This window comes from Denticeps clupeoides, chromosome 8 (assembly GCF_900700375.1).
Source record: "Denticeps clupeoides chromosome 8, fDenClu1.1, whole genome shotgun sequence".
In the NCBI taxonomy this organism is placed as follows: Eukaryota; Metazoa; Chordata; class Actinopteri; order Clupeiformes; family Denticipitidae; genus Denticeps; species Denticeps clupeoides.
This window is the reverse complement of record NC_041714.1, coordinates 1,067,053-1,087,584: the sequence shown is the minus strand read 5'-3', so window position 1 is coordinate 1,087,584 and position 20,532 is coordinate 1,067,053. Positions and strand designations below refer to the sequence as shown.

Sequence of the window (20,532 nt, the reverse complement as noted above, 5' to 3'; positions counted from 1 at the left end):
TAAGAAGTTGGTCTCTACAACAACATTTATTTCTTATATAGCCCCAAATCACATACAGTATGTCTCAATGGGCTTTGACAGGCCCATACAGTTGACACCCCCACACTTGACCCTTCTGCACACAAAGAAAACCTCCACAGAAAAAAAAACTCTAGGCGAGAGAAAAAAAGAAAGGAAGAAACTTTGGGAAGGAGTGATACAGAGAGGGACCCCCTTCCAGGGTAGAGCGAGCCTGCAATTGGTGTCAGTGCAGAGTTTGTGATGGTTTGTCCAATAAGAGAAAAAGCCCTACAGTCGTAGAGGTGTCCTAAGTGTAGTCCAGTGTCATGGTGTACAATACATACAGTCCATTATGATGCTACTGGTTCCTTGGAAAATCCCTGAAGCTTTAAACTTCAGAGCCATGACAGGGATTCATACAGAGAGCAGTTACACCTATTAAGAATTTTTATGAAAGCAGTTTCCCAAGCCAAAATATATAAGCCTTTGGGTTTTATAAATGATGTCACAGTAGTACTTTTAAGAGGTGGACTGAGTTGCATGGACACACACACAAAGGCATGTAAATTGTGTGTAATTGCTTTGTGGCATTTTTGTGGCATCACAATAATGTCACATGTAGCATAAATCACTCATGTGAGCATTTACAAGACAAGGAGATCTGATATCCAGGAGGACACAGACACAGTAGTGATGTGGTTAACCCATCACCCTTAATGAGGAGTGGGCAGCCCAGGGAGCGCTAGGTCACCACTGCCCCAGACAGAACACACAGACATTTGTAGTGTCACATACAGGTGCGGTCAGAGATGATGGGCTGTATAAAAGTGAGAAGAGAGGAAAAAGATAAAAGCGATGGAGCCGTGTGATGCACGAGAGAATAAAGAGTGATGGAAAACAGAACGAAAGGCAGTCGAGGAGGAACTGGCAGGCATGTGCGAGTAGAGCCACTGGCTGGATGCCTCCTGTCAGTGCTGGTCAATATCAGCCAGGCTCACACACGGAGGAGACACGCGAGACGCAGGCACCAGCGAGACGCAGGAGACAAGCTTGTCCCAGCAAAAACAGCGCAAAGGCCAACTAGAGGGGCTAAAATGAGACAAGGGGAGACATGAAATTCCAGCTAGCGAGACACAGAGGAGACACATGGAGACGGACAGCCGGAGGCTGCTGGGAAGCAGGGCCAGTGAAGACAGACACCATTCTTCTCCCTGCCCCAGGCTGGCCGGAGAAACTAAACAGTAAACCGCATTTGCATGTACTTTTAGGGCCTGATTTGCGAAGGAGCTGAGTGTGACGGTGAGTTCACGTAGTCGACATAAAAACTGTAATTGTTACCAGCCGGCCAAATGGCCGTGGGCAGGCCTTGATGGTTTGGCAGGTGATGAATGATGATGAGGAACTCCAGAGAGTGTAATCCAGCACCACTGCAGTAACCTGGACCCTGCTGGATCTCCAGATTCTGCCTCCAAGGAGTAGGTTTGGAAGAGGATTTTGAAAGTGTTTAAAAGCCTTATAATGACCCTGACAAGGTTTGATTGGGTTAATGGCCTCTCAAGATCGCAATTGTTTTTCTAACTAGAACCTTCTCAGATGACAGTGGATTGTTTCTGAAAGGATTTGAGTTAGCGAGGCAGAGATGGAAGTGTAGACTGGTTCTGTAGATCATATCAGAGGTTATTTGAGCTGGAATATCAAAGTTTGAGTTTGACATTGACAGCACCACATGGACCTCAGTGATTGCAAGGAAGACATGACTCCGCTTGCTCTTGATTTCTGGTGTCCTCGGGATGGATGTGTTGGTGGTGGTGACATGACGCCTGTGTGAATGGCAAATGTGTTTTGGTTCCCTCTTCCTTTTGACTTTTTTTGCTTTCTCATGTGTAGCGTCTTGGTTTCCCCCCAGCTTCAGATGAACTTAAATGAGCTTCTGGCTGCAGACCAGATTTAAGCACAAATAAAGTAAGGAGGTCTCATGCTTTGAAGACGAAGTCATGTGGTTCATTGCAGTTGATCATGATTGTGCTTGTTCTGAGTGCTGTATTGTTTGAGAACTGCTAGTTTTTAGCTGTTAGAACGTTAATGTTCAAAGAAGTTTAAGTCAGGCGATGACATAGACAACCACAATACTGAGATAGTTGCACACTTTGGTGATGTGTTGAGTCACAGAATTGCGACAATGGCAGAGCACAACAGTGGTTCTTACTTCATCAACCAGTTCTTAATAAGTATGTATGCTGGTATACTCGATAGGTTTTGGTGTGGACCGTATAAAGCGGAAGCTTCTGCCCTTTTATACCCCTGTGTGCTGGAGTATAAGAGGGCAGGGCAAGGGTGTGCTGACCCCCACACCACAGTTAACAGGACTGTGAAATAAACTACAACACCCTTCCTTGCCTTACCGCAGTGCATAACGGCACAGGTATCATTTACATTTACATTCTGGTTCATTAGGACCCCCAAATATGAATACAATCTTTTTATTCACTCTGTTGTAGTTTCTATACATAAGTCAGACAATAAGAAGGTGACAAGTTCATCTAAATATTCTCTAAAGAGGAAGGTCTTGAGCTGCCGTTTGAAAATAATCCCACGGTATGATTCGAAATCACATTTTCATTGTCATTCTGCTGCGGTTTGTATGCACCTTTAAGACAAGCTGTGTTATGTGAACATATAGTGTCATTCAACCAGGCATGTTAAGGTTACAATACCTGAAGTTAATAAATGGCAAATAAGATGGAAATCCCAGCATCTGCTTGAGAGTTTCTTTTCTACGGTTTTACTCCTTCCAGCTCAGCTCCAGTTACAAAAGCGCGATAGGGGCAAGTGGGTCATTGGACATGAACTGGCGGGGAGGGCTTTTGCCTAGCGGTGCTCAAAGTATATCAGGCTACTATATGCTAGGCTACTGTTAAAACTGTAAAAGCCCTCCACACGATTTAATGTCCAGTCACTGGAAATCTCATGGTCCTGCGCAGGGTGGACCGAATGGTTCAGTATTTTACCCTAGTTTGCTTGTATCTAGTGGATTGACAGTCAGACAACTTAGTGTTGACCAGGATTTCATATCGATGACTTGTGGAATGGAAGACTAACTGATTTAATAGGAAACATGAAAGCAAATGGCTATTTTTATTAGGATTTTGTGTGCGGTCTGATGCCATATAAATGTATCAGTAAAAAATACTCCATTGCCATGAAGTTGCAGGAAATTGTGGATAGAGCAGCTGCTTGTGTAGGAGATGAAGACCGCAGGGTACACCAGCACATGTCCTTAAGCACAGCTTATGCATACGCTCACTTTGTTTACTGGGGTTTCAGAAGGGGGCAGGCCCTGGACTCTGCTTCGAAAGAGGCTTAATGTAAGAGCACTTTGCTGATTACACTGCACTTTAAATACAGTGTGTGCAGCCATGGGCACATTAGCACGCACACAATTTCCTCTTGTCTCCACCTGTGTTCACGTGAAAAGTGTGTGTGTTTGTGTGTTTGCACAGTAGCACATGCTTGGCCGCGTGCCCCCATATTCTGCCACAGCCTCTTCTTGCGTCTTCTTTATTTCACGTTAATGAACACCGAGATAGAAATGACGGAGCAGGGCAGCAGCCTCATCGTGGAGCCGATCAGAGCAGCTGAGAGGGAGTGTTATCTCTGGCCAGATCACATGATAGCAGTACTTTAGTCACATGACCTGGAAGCGTCATCGCTCAGTACCTACAGGGCTTGTGTGTGTGTGTCGTGTGAGTGTGTGCAGTGCTTATGGGCTTTTAGATAGCGGAGCTGTGCTTTGTGCCTCCCTGTGGCCGCTGTGTCCAGTTACCAAGGGCAGAGCTGCATATGATTGGCTTTTGAGAGGCTGCAGTGCTGCCACCGATGGCTGATGGGAGGTAATTGTGTGACATAAAGCCATGCGGCCGTACGCCGAGTGCCTGCGGAGAGATGGTGCTTTGGGCATCATAAAGTCGAAGCTCCCTGTGCTTTCCATCTGGGATGACTGAGTCTCATTTCTCTCACCATAATGGTTTAGGTCACAGGGTCAGACAGGCAAAACTAATCTTAAATCAGTCTTTAATGGCCAGTGGTTGCTTTTCAGTGAGTAAATGTCTCCTCTGTGGCTAAATACGACAGGAAAGCAGCATTAAGTCTGTGAACATCATACCCATACCCAGTTTTTCTCCTCTCTCTGCCCCCCACCCTCCTCTCCTCTTCTGTTTGTGCAGTGGCCACACAGCATGGCGCTAATAGCCTTTGTGCCAGATGGCCTGTTAGATAACTGGTTGATGGCCGCTGCTACGCTTGAATGTGATCCTCATCAGATTCCCTGCCCTGTGTGTCACCAACGGGTGTCCACATGCGCTCACGATGGCCTCACTCCTACTGAGAGCCACTTGTTTGGATTCCTTCATAGCTCTGCTTCTTGATCCTTAGTAGCTGTCCATCTAGCTTGTGCCACGCTCAGTGGTCAGTGGTGCTGACACCAAGCAGCTTTCTGCTGTCAGCTGCAGCAGCTGCCGGGCCATGCCGGCCTCTGTGCCATATTTCAGATGCTCCCGTTCCAGATGAGGCACACGCAGTAGCGATGGATGGTCCCTTGCATCCTCCAAAAGGCTAAAGGCTACCACCTCTCACATCAGAATGAGTTGATCTAGTACATTTTTGTCTGTATAATTATTATCCTCACCAATGCTCCACTTAATAATATTCTCATGTAATACCTCTCCATGCTTTACTGGCAAATTACAGTATAATGATAATCAGTGGTGGCCCAGTGGTTACGGAAGTGGCCACGTAATCAGAAGGTTGACGGTTCGAATCCCGGTCTGCCAAGGTGCCACTGAGATGCCCTGAACAAGAGACCGTCCCCACACACTGCTCTCCGGGTGCCTGTTATACCTGTGTCTATAAGTTAAGACTTGCATGGCTGGGACTGAGTGGTTATGGTAGATGCCTGTGTATAGGTTGAGTGCAACAATGGGCATCCAATAAGTAGAGCATTACAGTATGCATGTACAATTTTTTCTGTATCATGCATACTAAGTGTCTGTCTTACCTTTGAAATATTACAGTCTACCAGTCTATCAATTACTATTGTCAAAGGATAGATCACTTTGATTTATGTCTTCTAAGTTCTCGGTGGTCATGCATATTGTTTATTTTTAAATGCTAATAATTAATTGTGAAATCATCCTGCCAATTAATGATGAACTATACAGGAATGCAGATGCTATGATAATTGTAATAGAGTATATTTCTAGCATAGGGATCATACATGGTGTGATTTGCTGATAATTTCCCGCCAGTGTTGTGTTAATGGCCTCCTCGGCATGCTCCCGCTGTGTACTGCATTCACACTCTCTGCTCTATTGTGCCAGCTGCCTTGGCATGGAATTAATGTCCGTGTTATTGGGCTCCAGGCTCACAGCGTGGGTGCTGGAGAGGAGTGCAGGTCAGCCAGGTAAACGGGGCTCCTCTCAACACCACTTATGCCAGCCTCTCTTCATGTCTGGGTGAACTAAAGCGTCCTGCACCTCCCTCTTGTTTGTTGTGTGTCTGTGTTGGTGCTTGAGGTAGGGTTGTGTGTGTGACATTATATCTGCCCCTGATGATGTAATTGAAAAGTGACATCATCCATTCACAAGGATCGAGCTTCCCACCTCCAGAGACATGGCTGGGGTGGTTGCTAGGCAGCCACTGCCAGTTGCTAGGCAATAGTTTCCATGTAAGGGCAAGGGAGTGATGACATGGGCTGCATATTGAGATGGATCCCTGCATTGATAACAGGATTTTTAACATTAAATACAGCCTGTTTGGTTGAAAACAAAAACAAATGCATTTGATACAACCTGTCTGCAATAATACATGTATTACGGTAAAGTTGTTCACTGTGGTCCAGAACTGGCAAACAAGGCTTTTGTCTTTTGTTGAATTTTCCCATTTGTTTAATAGGATTTTTAATTTATGGCAAGTATCAAGAGCTTGAACGGCGCACAAATCAGTGTGTGTTTCAAAACAGGTCAGACTCTCATACCCCATATCAGCAGTTTGCAGTGGCTCTTATCAGGGTCCTGCACAGTGAGCCAAGCCCAGAGCAGCGCCACTCTCCTGCTAGAAACATCAGCATGCGTCCTCACGAAACCGGGCACGGAATTATATACAAGTGTGAATGCAGCAAGGTGCTGTGTGTCTGTGTTACGTAACGCACCTCTAATGCGCTGGCAGCAGAGACCTGATAACAAGCAGATCCAGTAATCTGTGCTCCGACTCCTGGAGTTCGCTCTCCTCTGCAGACTGTGCATGAAACATTTTTAAAAAGAGAGTTAATTGAAGGTATCAGAATTCAGTTTTTCGCAGTGCATGGGTTGTGCTCAGGATTTACAGAAATAAACAGGTGGAAAGGATTGCAATGTAGATGTTGTCCTACTGATAAAATACACAACCATGACTGAAAGTATGCTAAATATATTTTGTGAGATTTTTTTGTGGCAGAATTTTTTAAATGCTAATGAAACTTTATAAAGGAATATTAATATGCAAAGTGTTGTTGAAGGAATGGGACAGCATTTTAGTGCCATTGATTGGGAAAATTATACTGAACTTGTAACTACTGTAATACACTTGGATTTCCCAAATTCTTGATAAATCATTATTAGGATTGTTTTAATTGGCTCTTGACAGACACCATAACCTCTATGGCATGTATGCATATTCAGCAGTAAACTTGTAAAATAAAAATGATCTGTGTAGTTCTCCTCTCTGCATCAACAGTGCCATCAATAAATAAATATATATATATATAAATATATATATATATACAAATGTTGATATCCATACTATTAGCACCCATGCATAGCGCGTTTAAAACATAAAATGTGTTTGTAGGTAATGCTTCATTTTACATAACATTATGACATGTAGGAATTTCTTCTGCAGGAATTAGATAATAAAGGTCACAGGATTTCATGTCATGTTATAGTTAAGCGTGACAGATAAGCCATTCCATGGTGAATTACACTGTTTGTGTGTGTGTGTGTGTGTGTGTTTGTGTGCAAGCCCTTCTTTCATCATTCAGCACAGCTTGTATCCTTCTTCTGTGAATCCTGGTGATGTGCAGCCTGCATCAGGTCATCTACGAAAGTGAAGGTCACCGCAAGTAAAGGGTCCATTGACATTATGCCTTGATTGGAGTGAGATTTTTGCACAAGCAGAAGTGTATGTATTTGTCATGTAGTTTTATCATATTTACCAATGCCATGTCAGTTCAGTTGCCTAGATGCATGAAATGCTATTCTGTCGGGGGCCAGAGCTGCAGCCTATCCCTCTCTCTCTCCTTCTTGCACGATTATCCCTCACTTCCTGGGGACACCTCATTCAGTCACACTGAGAACCACTGAAGAGTCACTGTTGTCAGCGACTGTGGCATCATCGCAGATGGCCCCTGATTCACACATTTTTTTCTACTTCTGGGTATTGGCACTTCAATAGCTGTCTTTTCTGTGCATCAGTAAAGTTCACTCCATCACCCAGTCTGTGACGTTACAGCCCATGTGTGAATTATGCAGAAGAATCCAAATGCAGGGTTGGGGGCCAGGCTGTCAGGAAAGTGAGGGAATTTCATCCCAGATTCTTACACCATGAATACAGATTCATGCAGAGAATTGAATTAGGGCTGTGTGATATGGCATAAAATTCATATTACAACATAGACGGTAGATGGTATATATAATTTGATAAATAAATGTAACTGTTTGAAAGAGTAACATGTCAATTGCAAAGGCGCTGCAGCAGAAACTTTTTACAGATACATCGACTTATAGCATATACACCCATAAAGCCATATACCACCCATATACACTCCCATTACGCCAGTGTTGTGAGTGATTATATAAATTTTGCATAAAAAAAATTGTCATAAAATATTTAAACAATACTATGCTTGTTCATATTTTATAATGCAAGATTTTATTTTGTGTTTTTTAAAACATTTGCACAGGCCACCAAACAGGCTAGGACCGCCCCTGGTCATTTCCATGCACACTGTCAGTACGGTCTGTAGAAGAGCAGAACCCTTGGACAGGGAACACACAGAAACACACACAGATTTGTATAATGCTGTTACCCAGTGATCCAGTGGTATGAAATTCAAAACCAACAAAAACATACAGAGAACATGAACATGACTCCCTTATTGCATAGACAAAACTATGCTTATATTATTACTAGTACAATTAACACACAATGTGTGTGTATGTCTGCATGCATTTCAGAGTATGTTCACATATTTCTCTTGTTTTTTTTCCTCTTCAAAACGTTTCATCAACATCTCAAGGAATAGTTTTGTTTTTAGGTTTTAATGTGTGATTAGTTCACAGTGATCTTGATGCTTACTTGTATGGGCATACATGCTTCATACAGTATATGTCAAAAGTCAGACCTCTGCTTACAACAAATTCACTTCTGTCTCTCTAGATGATGTGGCTCGGGTGCTGTGTGTGATTGGGAAGCATAATTACAATCGTGTTTGTGTGTGTGTGTGTGTGTGTGTGTGTGTGTTGTATTTAGTGAGGAAAGAAGATATGAATCTTTTGTTAAAGCTGTTTTTGTTCAAAGAAGCACAAAAAATGTATAAGAAGTGTAGTTCCTCCCCCAAAAAAGAAATAACTGTACAGACAAATTCAAAATTGTGTACTTATTGCATTAGAGATTTAAGTCTATAGACACCAAAATGTGCAATTTAATACCAAATCAAGCGCATATAAATGAATAGATGCCATATTTACCATATCTTAACGATAGTGTTTTTGAGGTTTCGCAACTGAGACTGCAGTGACAGTGTTTGATTGTTTTAATTATTAAAAAAGTGATACACAGCAGCACAACACACGGTGCCCACAGTGAAATTTGTCCTCTGCATTCTGATTACGGGGCCACTTCCCTAACCGCTAGGCCACCACTGCGGTTTAGTAGGGTATATTTATTAGGAATCTTAGTAAATCTTAGGAACTTTGTAAAATACTGGCCCCTGTCTGTAAATTAACCAGGGGGTCAAATCTGACACATTAATAAAAAAATGCTAGGATTAAGCAGTTATGGATAGTTACTAGGGGTGTTGAAATTAATCATGTGATCGATGCATCACAATGAACATAATCAATTATATCATAATGAAGTTGTTTGGTGATTTTCTAGTAGTACTGTTAGTGACTGTGGCATCCTGATCTGAGTACAGCACCGCTCCGGGTAGGAGTTTCACGTTGCATGCCGTGATGTATTTCCGTGCAACCAATAGAATCAAAGCGGGCTACTGTTCTTGTCACTTCAAAACACATATATGAAGCGGGAATGGAGGAAAGCTGATTTTAGCAGTCTCTGAGTGTTCAGTTTAGAAAAAGACATTTATTTGCGCTGAGCCACAGATGTATGAACCATGCGTTTTTAACAAACGTTACTGCTGTTATGTAATACAAAATGAAATAATAAAGGGACCACAGGCGTTTGCATTTATGTATTTTACATGTTATCTCTTTATTAGCCCAGATCTAGTGTTGACAGGTTGTCTTGTTAAACAGTAAAGTTAGTGTACTCCTCATTAGTTTACTGCGAATCATGCTGTTTTCTGACTCTGAACATGTGACTGAATGCATGAGAGGAATAAGTTGTAATTCAATCAAGTATTTAGACCCTAACTGCCATTAGCTGCGTGAGCTGGAGCTGCTCAGGCTCGTCTGTGAAATGGCCTTGTTTTTTTTTTTTTCTGGGTCAGGGGACTGGAGGCTCTTTTGGCTTATCAGAAAATAGCCACAATGGGTTTATTAATAGCTGGGGTGTGACAGGTGGCTTGTCACTCGTGGAGTGCGTTTGAATATGTGTGTGTGAGTTACTTAGACACACTTTTCTCTCTCTTTCTCTCTCTCTCTCTCTCTCTCTCTCTCAGTGGAGAAAGGGACATAATTAACAGAGATTAGATATGTAATCTAATGTCAGTCTCCCCTGCTGGGAATTCTCCACTCTGATCACTTCTCCTCACGTCCCTGCAGGAGCTGCAGGAAGATACAGAGAGGGCACGTAGTAGCCCTTTGGCTACTGCAGTTTGATGTGTTTGTTATATATTAACATTCATTACCATATAGGTCCACAAAAATGTTTGTCTGTGTGTGTTTGCAATTATTTCTCCTGTGACCTTGTTTGCTAGTAAGTGTAGAAGCCAGTGCTCCAATGTTGGTCTGGTGATCCATTGATCCTGTCTTCTACATGTATAGACACACACATGCACACACACACACACACACACACACACACACACACACACACACACACACACACACACACACACACACGCATAAACACTGAGAGAAAGACAGAGAGAAACACACTTTATTCTCTGTTCTTCAAAAAATGTGTCTACCTGTTTATGAAACTGCATATATATGTCCAGGTGTGTGTGTGCATGTAAAGAATCATTGTGCACTTTGGTCTCCTTTGCATGTTGAGTAAGGATTACCTTTAATTTGGGCTCTGCCACCATCTAGTGGTGACCATAAACCAGGCCTTAATCCGGTGATGATGTGCCAGATCCCATTTTAAATAAAAAATTCAGTGGGAATAGCTTTAAAGCATAGACATCATGTAAATATAACTTTTGCCCATCAACAAGAATGCCGATTTCCACTCGTCACACACATGAATTTGTGATTGTCATAGTGTCGGGCTGAACAGATGGACACATTCGCATGGCATCGTACAAACAAAACAGAAATCACAGAACAGGATCGCGCAGCAATACATGATGAGGACCCGACAAGGACAAAGCACAAAAGGCAGACATTTACACATACCAGAACAGCCGCACACAATCAGGGGAATAGAGAACACCAACTCAACGTCTCGTGGAGCCAGAGTACCCCCTCCAGAGTCAGTTCCTGACAGTGATAAATGGATTTTTCGATTATGTATTAAATGTATTAACATTTTTGTTGTTTTTATATTTGCAGCTGCATCAGGTGGGGAGAATGAGGAGCGTGTGTTTCGTGAGCGCATGCGGCCGCGGAAACGGCAGGGAGCGGTGCGGAGGCGGGTCCACCAGGTTAACGGACACAAGTTCATGGCCACCTACCTGAGACAGCCCACCTACTGCTCACACTGCAGGGACTTCATCTGGTGTGTGTGTGTGTGTGCGATTCTCTGTACTAATACACATGTCCTGTGCTGTGTGTGTGTGTGTGTGTGTGTGAGATTCTCTGTACTAATACACATGTCCTGTGCTGTGTGTGTGTGTGTGTGATGCACTCTCTCTCATCTGCATTCTCCTTAAGTTCCAGACAGCCTGCAGCTTACGGCATATTCACAGACTACTGTTCCAAAAATACATGACAGAATTAGAGTGTGTGTGTGTGTGTGGGTGTGGGTGTGTGTGTGTGTCTGCATGCATAGGAGGTAGTGTTCTACCATGGAATTGAGAATCAGCAGTGACACAGTACGTAATCCAACAATAGTCCCATCACTCTGAACCTAGGGGCTTTTCCCTTTGTCACCATGACAACTGCAGTCCTCCATTGTGAGCACTGCCTTTCAGCACAGCCTTGTGTGTGTGTGTATGGGATGCTTGTGTGTGTTAAATGTGTATGATGCTATACTGTGACAGTTGTATGATACTGAATCCCATGTGTCATTAGATCATGTGATCTAATGTTTTATATATAAATATTCCTATTTAATTAAAAAGAAATCAGTTAATTATGAATAGTTATAGTTACAGTGCAAAATCTTAGGCCACTCTGTGTCAGATGGTAAAATTCTAAGATTTAGAATTCTAATAAAAAGATTTCCCTTAAAAACTGATTGACAGGCAAAACAGTTTAACATCTGGCACTGTACACATGTCTGGAACTAGTTATTACTCTTAACTTTCTCAATAAGAACATCAGTTCAAATTTACCAATAAACTTTAAGAAACCGTTTTAGAAAAATGAATAAATTACATTGGTGAGCTGCAGTCACAGGCAGGAAGTGAATTTGAACATTTAGTGCACAGTGTTTTTTTATATTAAAAAAATATATATTGGAACAATAACAAGTCTTTACTGATGAATCAGATTAATCTTCTGTGACTAAATAATAAATGCAGCTGTTCCTAAGCCATTCAGTAAGAATTTGCTTGTGTGACCATTTTTTCTGTTACTAAGATTCCCCACTCTCACCGCCATGTGAGAATCAACTATTAATACAATCATTTGTCATTTTGTAATTTTGGTTTCTGAACAATTTTGGTTTCTGGAGATAAACATGTTGGAACACAGTATTGGTCTACGTGCCTAAAATGTAACTTTAAAGAACGTTTTACAGTATGATGTTATGACTGCTGATGTCATGTCCAGTCGTGTCCTATGTCATGTCCTGTGCACCGCTTGTACACTTTTCTTCACGTCCTGTTTCTTCCTTCCACAGGGGTGTACTCGGAAAACAGGGTTACCAGTGTCAAGGTACTTTTAAGCCCTACCAAAATATCTGCCCGTAATTCTCTGTATTTTACGTTCTCTTCTACCGCTTTTCGTTTCTCTCATTCTCCATTCTTCCTGTCCCAGTGTGCACCTGTGTTGTGCACAAGCGCTGCCATGAGCTTATCATCACAAAGTGTGCTGGATTGAAGAAGCAGGATGACACGGCAGAGGAGGTGGGTCTCAAAATCACATCCAAATCATTTAACTCAGTGTAGACCAATGATGAAGAGTGGTAGTAGCCTAGTGGGTACCACACTCGCCTATGAACATGAAGACCCAGGTTCAAATCCCACTTAATACCATCGTGTCCCTGAGCAAGACACTTAACCCTAAGTTGCTCCAGGGGAAGACTGTCCCTGTAACTACTGATTTTAAGAACCTCTGGATAAGGGCGTCTGATAAATACTGTGAATGTAAATGAGGTTATCAATACAATATTAATAAAAGTGTCTATGTTGAATGGAGAATTTAAATTTAAGACAAAATAGTCAGAGAGTTGTGAAGTGTTCTTTTGCTTCACAAAAGCTGATAAAGATAAATACACACAAATTTATAATAAAGTCATTTATAATCACAGTTGGTGTAAAATAGCTTTGCTAAATTTTAAGCTGCTTTAATTGCATTAAAATGCAAAAGCAAAGCGGTGAGGATAAAGTTATGTAGCATGCACTACCAAAATTCTTTAAAGAAAATACTTTCTATTTATTGTTTTATAGCACAGGAAGGTGCTCAGGAAAGTGTGTTATGCATCAGAAAAAAATTATATTATGTTCATAAGACAAAAAAATGTGCAGCAAGAAAAGTTTCCTTTCTCTACTGCTACTACTGTGTGGGAGATTTAAAAGGTGCAAAATAATGAGCGCCAAGCATGATTATGAGATTAAAATAATACCTGTGCACTGTAAGGCCATTGGTTCATTTGAGGGGTGTGATGGGTGTGTGTTTGTGTGTGTGTGTGCGTGTGTGTTTATTCTTTAATAGTTGTACTTTGTCACCCCCTGCAGGTTGGTTCACAGCGCTTCAGTGTGAACATGCCTCATAAGTTCAGTATCCACAATTACAAAGTCCCCACCTTCTGTGACCACTGCGGCTCTCTCCTCTGGGGCCTGCTCAGGCAAGGGCTGCAGTGTAAAGGTGAGCAATGCCTTCTGGGAAATGTGGTTTAAAATGGCCTTGTACTTTCATGAAGTCCATATCGAGGTCCATACAGCTATGAATTGACACAATGCAAGTTTTAATATGTTATTTCTGTTGTTCTGCAATATTTACTTTCAAAACAATTCTACAAACCTTTATTTATCTTTCATAAAATGTGTCATTGTCACAAAATGATTGTGCTAAACTCATCTACACTTTCATCCCAATATCTGATACAGCGCACATAAACTTTAAAAAGTCAGGCTTCTCTTTTTTTGCATTAAATTAGGTTGTTCCTGTTTCATAACTATGAGGAATATTGTTTTGTCCTCTTCTCAGTTTGTAAGATGAATGTACACAGACGCTGTGAAAGTAACGTAGCTCCAAACTGCGGAGTGGACGCTCGAGGTATCGCTAAGGTGCTGTCAGATTTGGGGGTCACACCAGACAAGATCTCCAGCACTGCACAGAGGAGGAAAAAGGTGAGACTCTCAACACTCGGTTCAGCCTCTTATCCATCCCCAAAGTCCCTCAGAACATGAGTTCATCACGAATCTGCTCTGTCCTCACTTAAAGAGTTGCCACACAATACGCTACAGTAGGAGTTACCAAGCAGTAGGTGGGCTTGTTGGTTTTTAATTTTTACACTAAACAGCATTTTATTATAAAAAGTGATGATTTTACGGCACTGTTTTTGAAAACTTGCTTGGTGGTGATGAACTTTGGCCACTTTGCCATTCCTACATTCAGTCATTCAATGTGATCCATGTTTTCCATTGTTCTCAACTGCTTATGGACAGTCCTTGGTAACTGCAGCCTACTAATTAGCCCCCCTCAGTACTCGCTGCCCTCAGCATTCACTCTGTGCAAGTGTAGCTTAATGCAGGTATCCCGCTGGTTTTTATGATGATGATGGTGTTTACACAGATCCCTCAAGGACAGGAACCTCAGCCTCTACCTAGCACACCACAGACAGAAGAAGATCGTTCAAAATCAGCCCCCACTTCCCCATGTGATCAAGGTACACACACACACACACATGCACAGATGCATATAGCCATTTATATTCTATGTTCTCTGCTTAGACATGAAAGACGTGGACAACATCAGGAAGGCCTTGTCATTTGACCACCGTGGGGAAGAGCACAAGTCTGGCTCGTCTTCCACAGCGGGCGGGGGACTGTCAGAGAGTGCAGAAGAGGGCCGGGCGAATGGAGAGATCAAAACCCTCCAGAGCAAGAGGATGAACCTGGAGCACTTTATCTTCATCAAGGTCCTGGGCAAGGGCAGCTTCGGCAAGGCAAGGGTCCATTTCACACCAGTCATTACACCAGTCTCTTTAGATGCAGACAAATAATTGTATCCAGAACTGCATTGTATCCAGAACTTCAAAAACCAGGCTGCAGAGTGGCATGCCGGCAGTGACAAGCTTGAGTCAATTTTAAAGTCCTTCTTTTTAAAATAACACTTGAGTACATGCCTGAAGTACCAAAAAGTGAAAGCACAGTAATCTTATCATGGTTCTAATGTTGTGTTATTAGTTTTGTAAGTGGGTTAAACTGGTTTTAATTGCACAACAATCTTTTTACATAATGTCTTTAGTTAGACCTTCATTAAAGTGATCATAAGCACAAAACATTGAAGACAAACCACTTAAATTTGGTGAAACAGTGACTATTGAATAAAGGCTCTGAGAATAGATGAAGTTCAGTTACAAACCTGTTCAGATGTACTATAATAGGAACTGGTGTTTGAAAGGTAATGGTAATGTCAGGGGGCAGGGCTTTCAGTCTTTGTAGGTGTGGTGTTTACCTGCTAGACATGAAGCCGTTTACTTGAGTTAAAACAGAGAGACCTAAGGTAAAAGTAAAAGTCATCCATTTAAAATTCCACTTGAGTAAAAATACAAAAGTATTTCTCTTAAGGGACAGTCCCCCTGGAGACACTCAGTGGGGTTTGAACCTGGGACTTTGTTGTCCACTAGGCTACTACCACCCCAAAATGACCTATTAGCCACAGTTTTGTCCCCCCAAATTGAAATAGAAAGTATTGAAATACTGGTACAATAAAAAGAACTGATACCCGGAGATTGGCCCTGTGTTTTAGTGAGGTGTGTCTGTCTGGCTCAGGTGATGCTGGCCGAGCTGCGGGGTACAGATGAGGTTTACGCTGTAAAGGTCCTGAAGAAGGACGTCATCTTACAGGACGATGATGTGGACTGCACCCTGACGGAGAAACGCATCCTGGCCCTCGCCAGAAGACACCCCTACCTGACCCAGCTCTTCTGCTGCTTTCAGACCAAGGTACCTGGCTGCCCACTACACACCTACCTGCGTGTTCGTCCTTTTTGGTTCAGAGTTCACAGTGTGTGTGTGTGTGTGTGTGTGTGTGTGTCTAGTCATTGCTCTTGCTCTTCAGTACCATTGACATAATGACCCCCCTCCCTGCCTTGTGTCCCTGCCACTTTTGTTACCTTCTAGGTAGCAAAATGAAGCACAGCAATAAATAATTGTCCAATAAGCATATAAAATCTTTGTGAATAATACAGTCCAGCCAGCAGGTTCTTTTCGTCAAAAACAAACTCACAGTACCACTGGGTGGCAGCATGTCTTTGCATTTTAATTCTGTTCATAAAATTCACTGACAAGATTAATTATGTTTGCCATTGTATTAATAATAGCACAACATTCAAACAGTCTTCTTTACTTTCTACACCATGTCTATTAAATGGCTACTACGTACAACATGCATGCTAAACAAAGCAAATCTAAAATACAGTAAATGCTTCTACACAGAATATGCACACACTGCACATAAATACACACTTCAGCTTTCAGAAGCTATCAGGATTTCCACAGCTCCACGACTGACATGTTTTTATTCACCTCAAGCTTTACTCTTCCAAAGCACACACACATACACGAATACACACAGAGTGAATTAGGTAAATGTGCGTTTGAAGGGGTGTAGTTTAAGGTCTTTACTGTATCTGAGAGAGGGGGAAGTTGCGGTGCATTTAAGGAAAGCCATAATTTTTTATTCACTGTTGGCAGCAGATTGGCAGTAGTAAAGGTCATAAAAGCTTAACGCCACACACGGCCCTTTCAGATTGGTTTTAAGCAACAGACTATGTTTGCTGTGATTATACATTTTCCCAGAAAGAATGTGTCTGAGAGATAGTGAGACAGAGTGCGAGTGTGTGAGCATTAAGGATAAAAACCTTGTGTTTGTTTTCTTCGTCAGACCTGGAATCTGGCTTAATGACGCGTCCTCTGTTTTTAATTTATTTATTTCGGCCATTTCCCCAAACACCACAGGGAACATTGTGTCCTGGCAGCATGTTGCGGCGGTGGGGAGCGAGCCGGGGGAGGCGGGGAGCCGGAGAGGAAAGGAGTAACGCAGTAGATGCTCGGGCGGAGGGGGGGGGGGGGCAGGGAAACGTGGGCCCCATGGGCGAGGAAACGGTGGCCGCCATTTTGATCAAGGCCCCTGAGGTCATCCATGACCCCCGGTCCCCAGACTTCCTACCCAGTGACAACGCCGGCAAATGCCTGGGATAAACAGAAAACGAGCCTACTATTCAGTTATTTAAAAATGTTTCTTTCAGGTTTGACATTTAGAATATACAATTAAGCATTTTTTATTTTTTCATGTTTAGAATTAGTATTATTAGTACAGTGTCATATATATACGAAATAGAGCTCAGCACATTACCAGTTTAATTACCTGTGACATTACCTGATTAATACCGTTAAACAGTCTGTTCTGGCCTGGCTGGGAGTGACATCTGGGACTTGGGGCATGTATACTGCTGCATCTCAGGCACCAGGTTAAATTTCACCATCCTCCCGGCAGCCTCTCACCGCATCACTCGCCCGTTTCGTCGGGACGTCAGCAGGTTGCACTCATCGATATGCATCTCAATAACATCTGTTTACATATCGTCCCACCTTAATATATTTTTCACAGAAGGGGTAATGTGACTTTCTCTTGCTGAAGCTCAACATCCATAAATCAATATTTACAGGTAAACTCTGCCTCGCAACGTTTCATAAAGTTAATGAAAAAAGATCAGTGCACTGCCGTAAACCATGGCACTGAGCTGGTTATTCATTTAAGGTTAATGTTGTATATGTTTCATTTTCTTTGTGCCACACATGATCTCACAAGACGTTTTTAATTTATTAAGAAATTGTAGTTTTGTGAGACTGTAAATACACACAGAACTGATACCGCAAAGAAAGACCAGGAACAAGACCGATGGCACCATGAAAATATGCAAAAAAAAGCACTGATTGTAAGTCGCTCTGGATAAGAGCGTCTGATAAAATTTGTAAATGTATAAATGATGTATTTGCAGTACTGGTGCTAGGTAACCGACTGTAGCCTCCATTCCATTTCCGTCTGGCTGTCAGTCTCTCCTTCTGCTGTTTTGGGCAATTTGTCATGGGTTTGATTTGTGCCAAAATAAGGCGATTGTTACAGGCTTTACATAACAGGGTCCTGATTCTTATCAGGGGATGATGTGAATTCCATATGCTGTTTGTTTTCTTAGCGCGCACACACACACACACACACACACACACACATACTGCTGAGAGGATGACTTGGATCACTTAGAGTGCTGTACTCCTATACAACGCCCTCTTCCTGTGTGCTGTATAGAGTCTGTACTGCACAGATCTCACACACATGACAGGCCGGCTAAATATGTGCCGCTAAAGACCAGACTGTGGACAGAATAGATTTCTTCTGTGAGCTGAGGGAGGTGGTTGGCTGGACTGATGTTAGCTGATGTTATCTGAAGAAATCTGAAGGAGCAGGCCAAGGGTCTGCTAGCTGGTACCACACACAGTAGCACAGACACTTTCACACAGCCATACTCATGCATGCAACAGGGTTCAAAAGTACATTTACATTTTTTACATTTAGAGCATTTATTATATGCCCTTATCCAGAGCGACTTACAATCAGTGGTGACAGGGACAGTCCCCCCCTGGAGCAACTTAGGGTTAAGTGTCTTGCTCAGGGACACAATGGTAGTAAGTGGGATTTGAACCTGGGTCTTCTGGTTCACAGGCAAGTGTGTTACCCACTAGGCTTCTACCATCCTACTACCAGTCCTTCATGAAAAGTCCTTGCTTGCTTCTTTTTAATGCAATTTATATTATGAGCTTAGTCTGGGCTATATATTTCTAAATTATTATGATTATGAACATGATTCCATATACACTGCTCAAAAATAAAGGGAACACTTAAAAAACACAATGTAACAATGTAAGTTAATCACACGTCTGTGAAATAAAACTGTCCACTTAGAAATCAATACTGATTGACAATCAATTTGACATGCTGTTGTGCAAATGGAATAGACAGAAGGTGGAAATTATAGGTAAATAGCAAGACGTCCCCAATAAAGGCGTGGTCATGCAGGTGGTGACCACAGACCACTTCTCAGTTCCTATGCTTTCTGGCTGATGACTTGGTCACTGGTGGTGCTTTAACTCTGGTGGTAGCATGAGTTCAAGTGGCTCAGGTAGTGCAGCTCATCCAGGATGCCACATCAATGTGGCAAGAAGGTTTGCTGTGTCTATCAGCGTAGTCCAGAGCATGGAGGTGCTACCAGGAGACAGGCCAGTATATCAGGAGACATGGAGGAGGTCTTAGGAGGGCAACAATTCAGCAGCAGGACTGCTACTCTGCCTTTGTGCAAGAAGGAATAGGAGGAGCACTGCCAGAGCACTGACCTACAAAAAAATTACCTACAGCAGGCCACAAATGTGCATGTGTCTACTCAAACAGTCAGAACCATGAGGGTGGTATGAGGGTTCGACGTCCACAGGTGGGAGTTCAGCCCCGGGTATCAGCCCAACACCGTGGAGCACGTTTTGCATTTGCCAGAGATTGGCAAGATTGGCACCAAGATTGGCAAATTGGCCACTGAGACCCTGTGCTCTTCACAGATGAAAGCAGGCTCATACTGAGCACATGGGACAGTCTGGAGACACCATGGAGAATGTTCTGCTGCCTGCAACACCCACCAGCATGACCAGTTTTGCAGGGCGCACAGCCCTTGCTCGCCAGAGGTTGCCTGACTACCATTAGGTACCGAGATGAGATCCTCAGAACTCTTGTGAGACCATATGCTGGTGCAGTTGGCCCTGGGTTCCTCCTATTGCCAGACAGTGTAGTGTGTCAGCAGTTCCTGCAAAATTAAGGCATTGATGCTATGGACTTGCCTGCCTGGTCCCCAGACCTGAATCCAATTGAGAACATCTGGGACATCATGTCTTGCTCTCATTTTGACTTGTACCACACACAGTAGCACAGACACTTTCACACAGCATGCAACAGGGTTCAAAAGTACATTTACATTTTTTACATTTAGAGCATTTATCAGATGCCCTTATCCAGAGCGACTTACAATCAGTAATGACAGGGACAGTCCCCCTGGAGCAACTTAGGGTTACGTGTCTTGCTCAGGGACACAATGGTAGTAAGTGGGATTTGAACCTGGGACATCATGTCTCGCTCATTTTGACTTGTTTTAAGGACTATTTCATTCATTTTTTTGAGTAGTATATTTACAATGTAAACATTGGTATCATCAGTATAATTTCTTTTTACTTTGCATACTTTTTATTTAGTTTTTCTGAATGAAAGGATTATTTTCACGTTACAGTATCTAACATAACTGTGGCATTATATGATTTGTCATTAAAAAAGATATGTATGCAAGTCCTCTCACCTTTCTTTTTTACTCCTTTCTCTCACGATGATTAGCTGAGTCTCCCTCTAATCTGATCAGTGTGGATGAATGCAGGTGAACAGATGTGTGTGTTCTTTTCTTTCTTTCTCTGCCTTTCCTGTTTGCACCGCATGATGTGCACTTTATTGA

The 20,532-nt window shown here is 42.5% G+C and overlaps 1 protein-coding gene across 1 annotated transcript in view; it reads left to right on the top strand.

Annotated features, from left to right (window-relative positions):
• Window positions 1–20,532, top strand: part of prkceb (protein kinase C, epsilon b) — a 69,318-nt gene that overhangs the window by 24,026 nt on the left and 24,760 nt on the right. Inside the window, exons 3-10 of the mRNA XM_028988152.1 lie at window positions 10,992–11,157; window positions 12,445–12,479; window positions 12,582–12,670; window positions 13,502–13,631; window positions 13,974–14,116; window positions 14,562–14,655; window positions 14,720–14,934; window positions 15,764–15,937. Of these exons, the coding sequence (XP_028843985.1) occupies window positions 10,992–11,157; window positions 12,445–12,479; window positions 12,582–12,670; window positions 13,502–13,631; window positions 13,974–14,116; window positions 14,562–14,655; window positions 14,720–14,934; window positions 15,764–15,937 (1,046 nt within the window). The remainder of the gene's footprint in view (window positions 1–10,991; window positions 11,158–12,444; window positions 12,480–12,581; window positions 12,671–13,501; window positions 13,632–13,973; window positions 14,117–14,561; window positions 14,656–14,719; window positions 14,935–15,763; window positions 15,938–20,532) is intronic.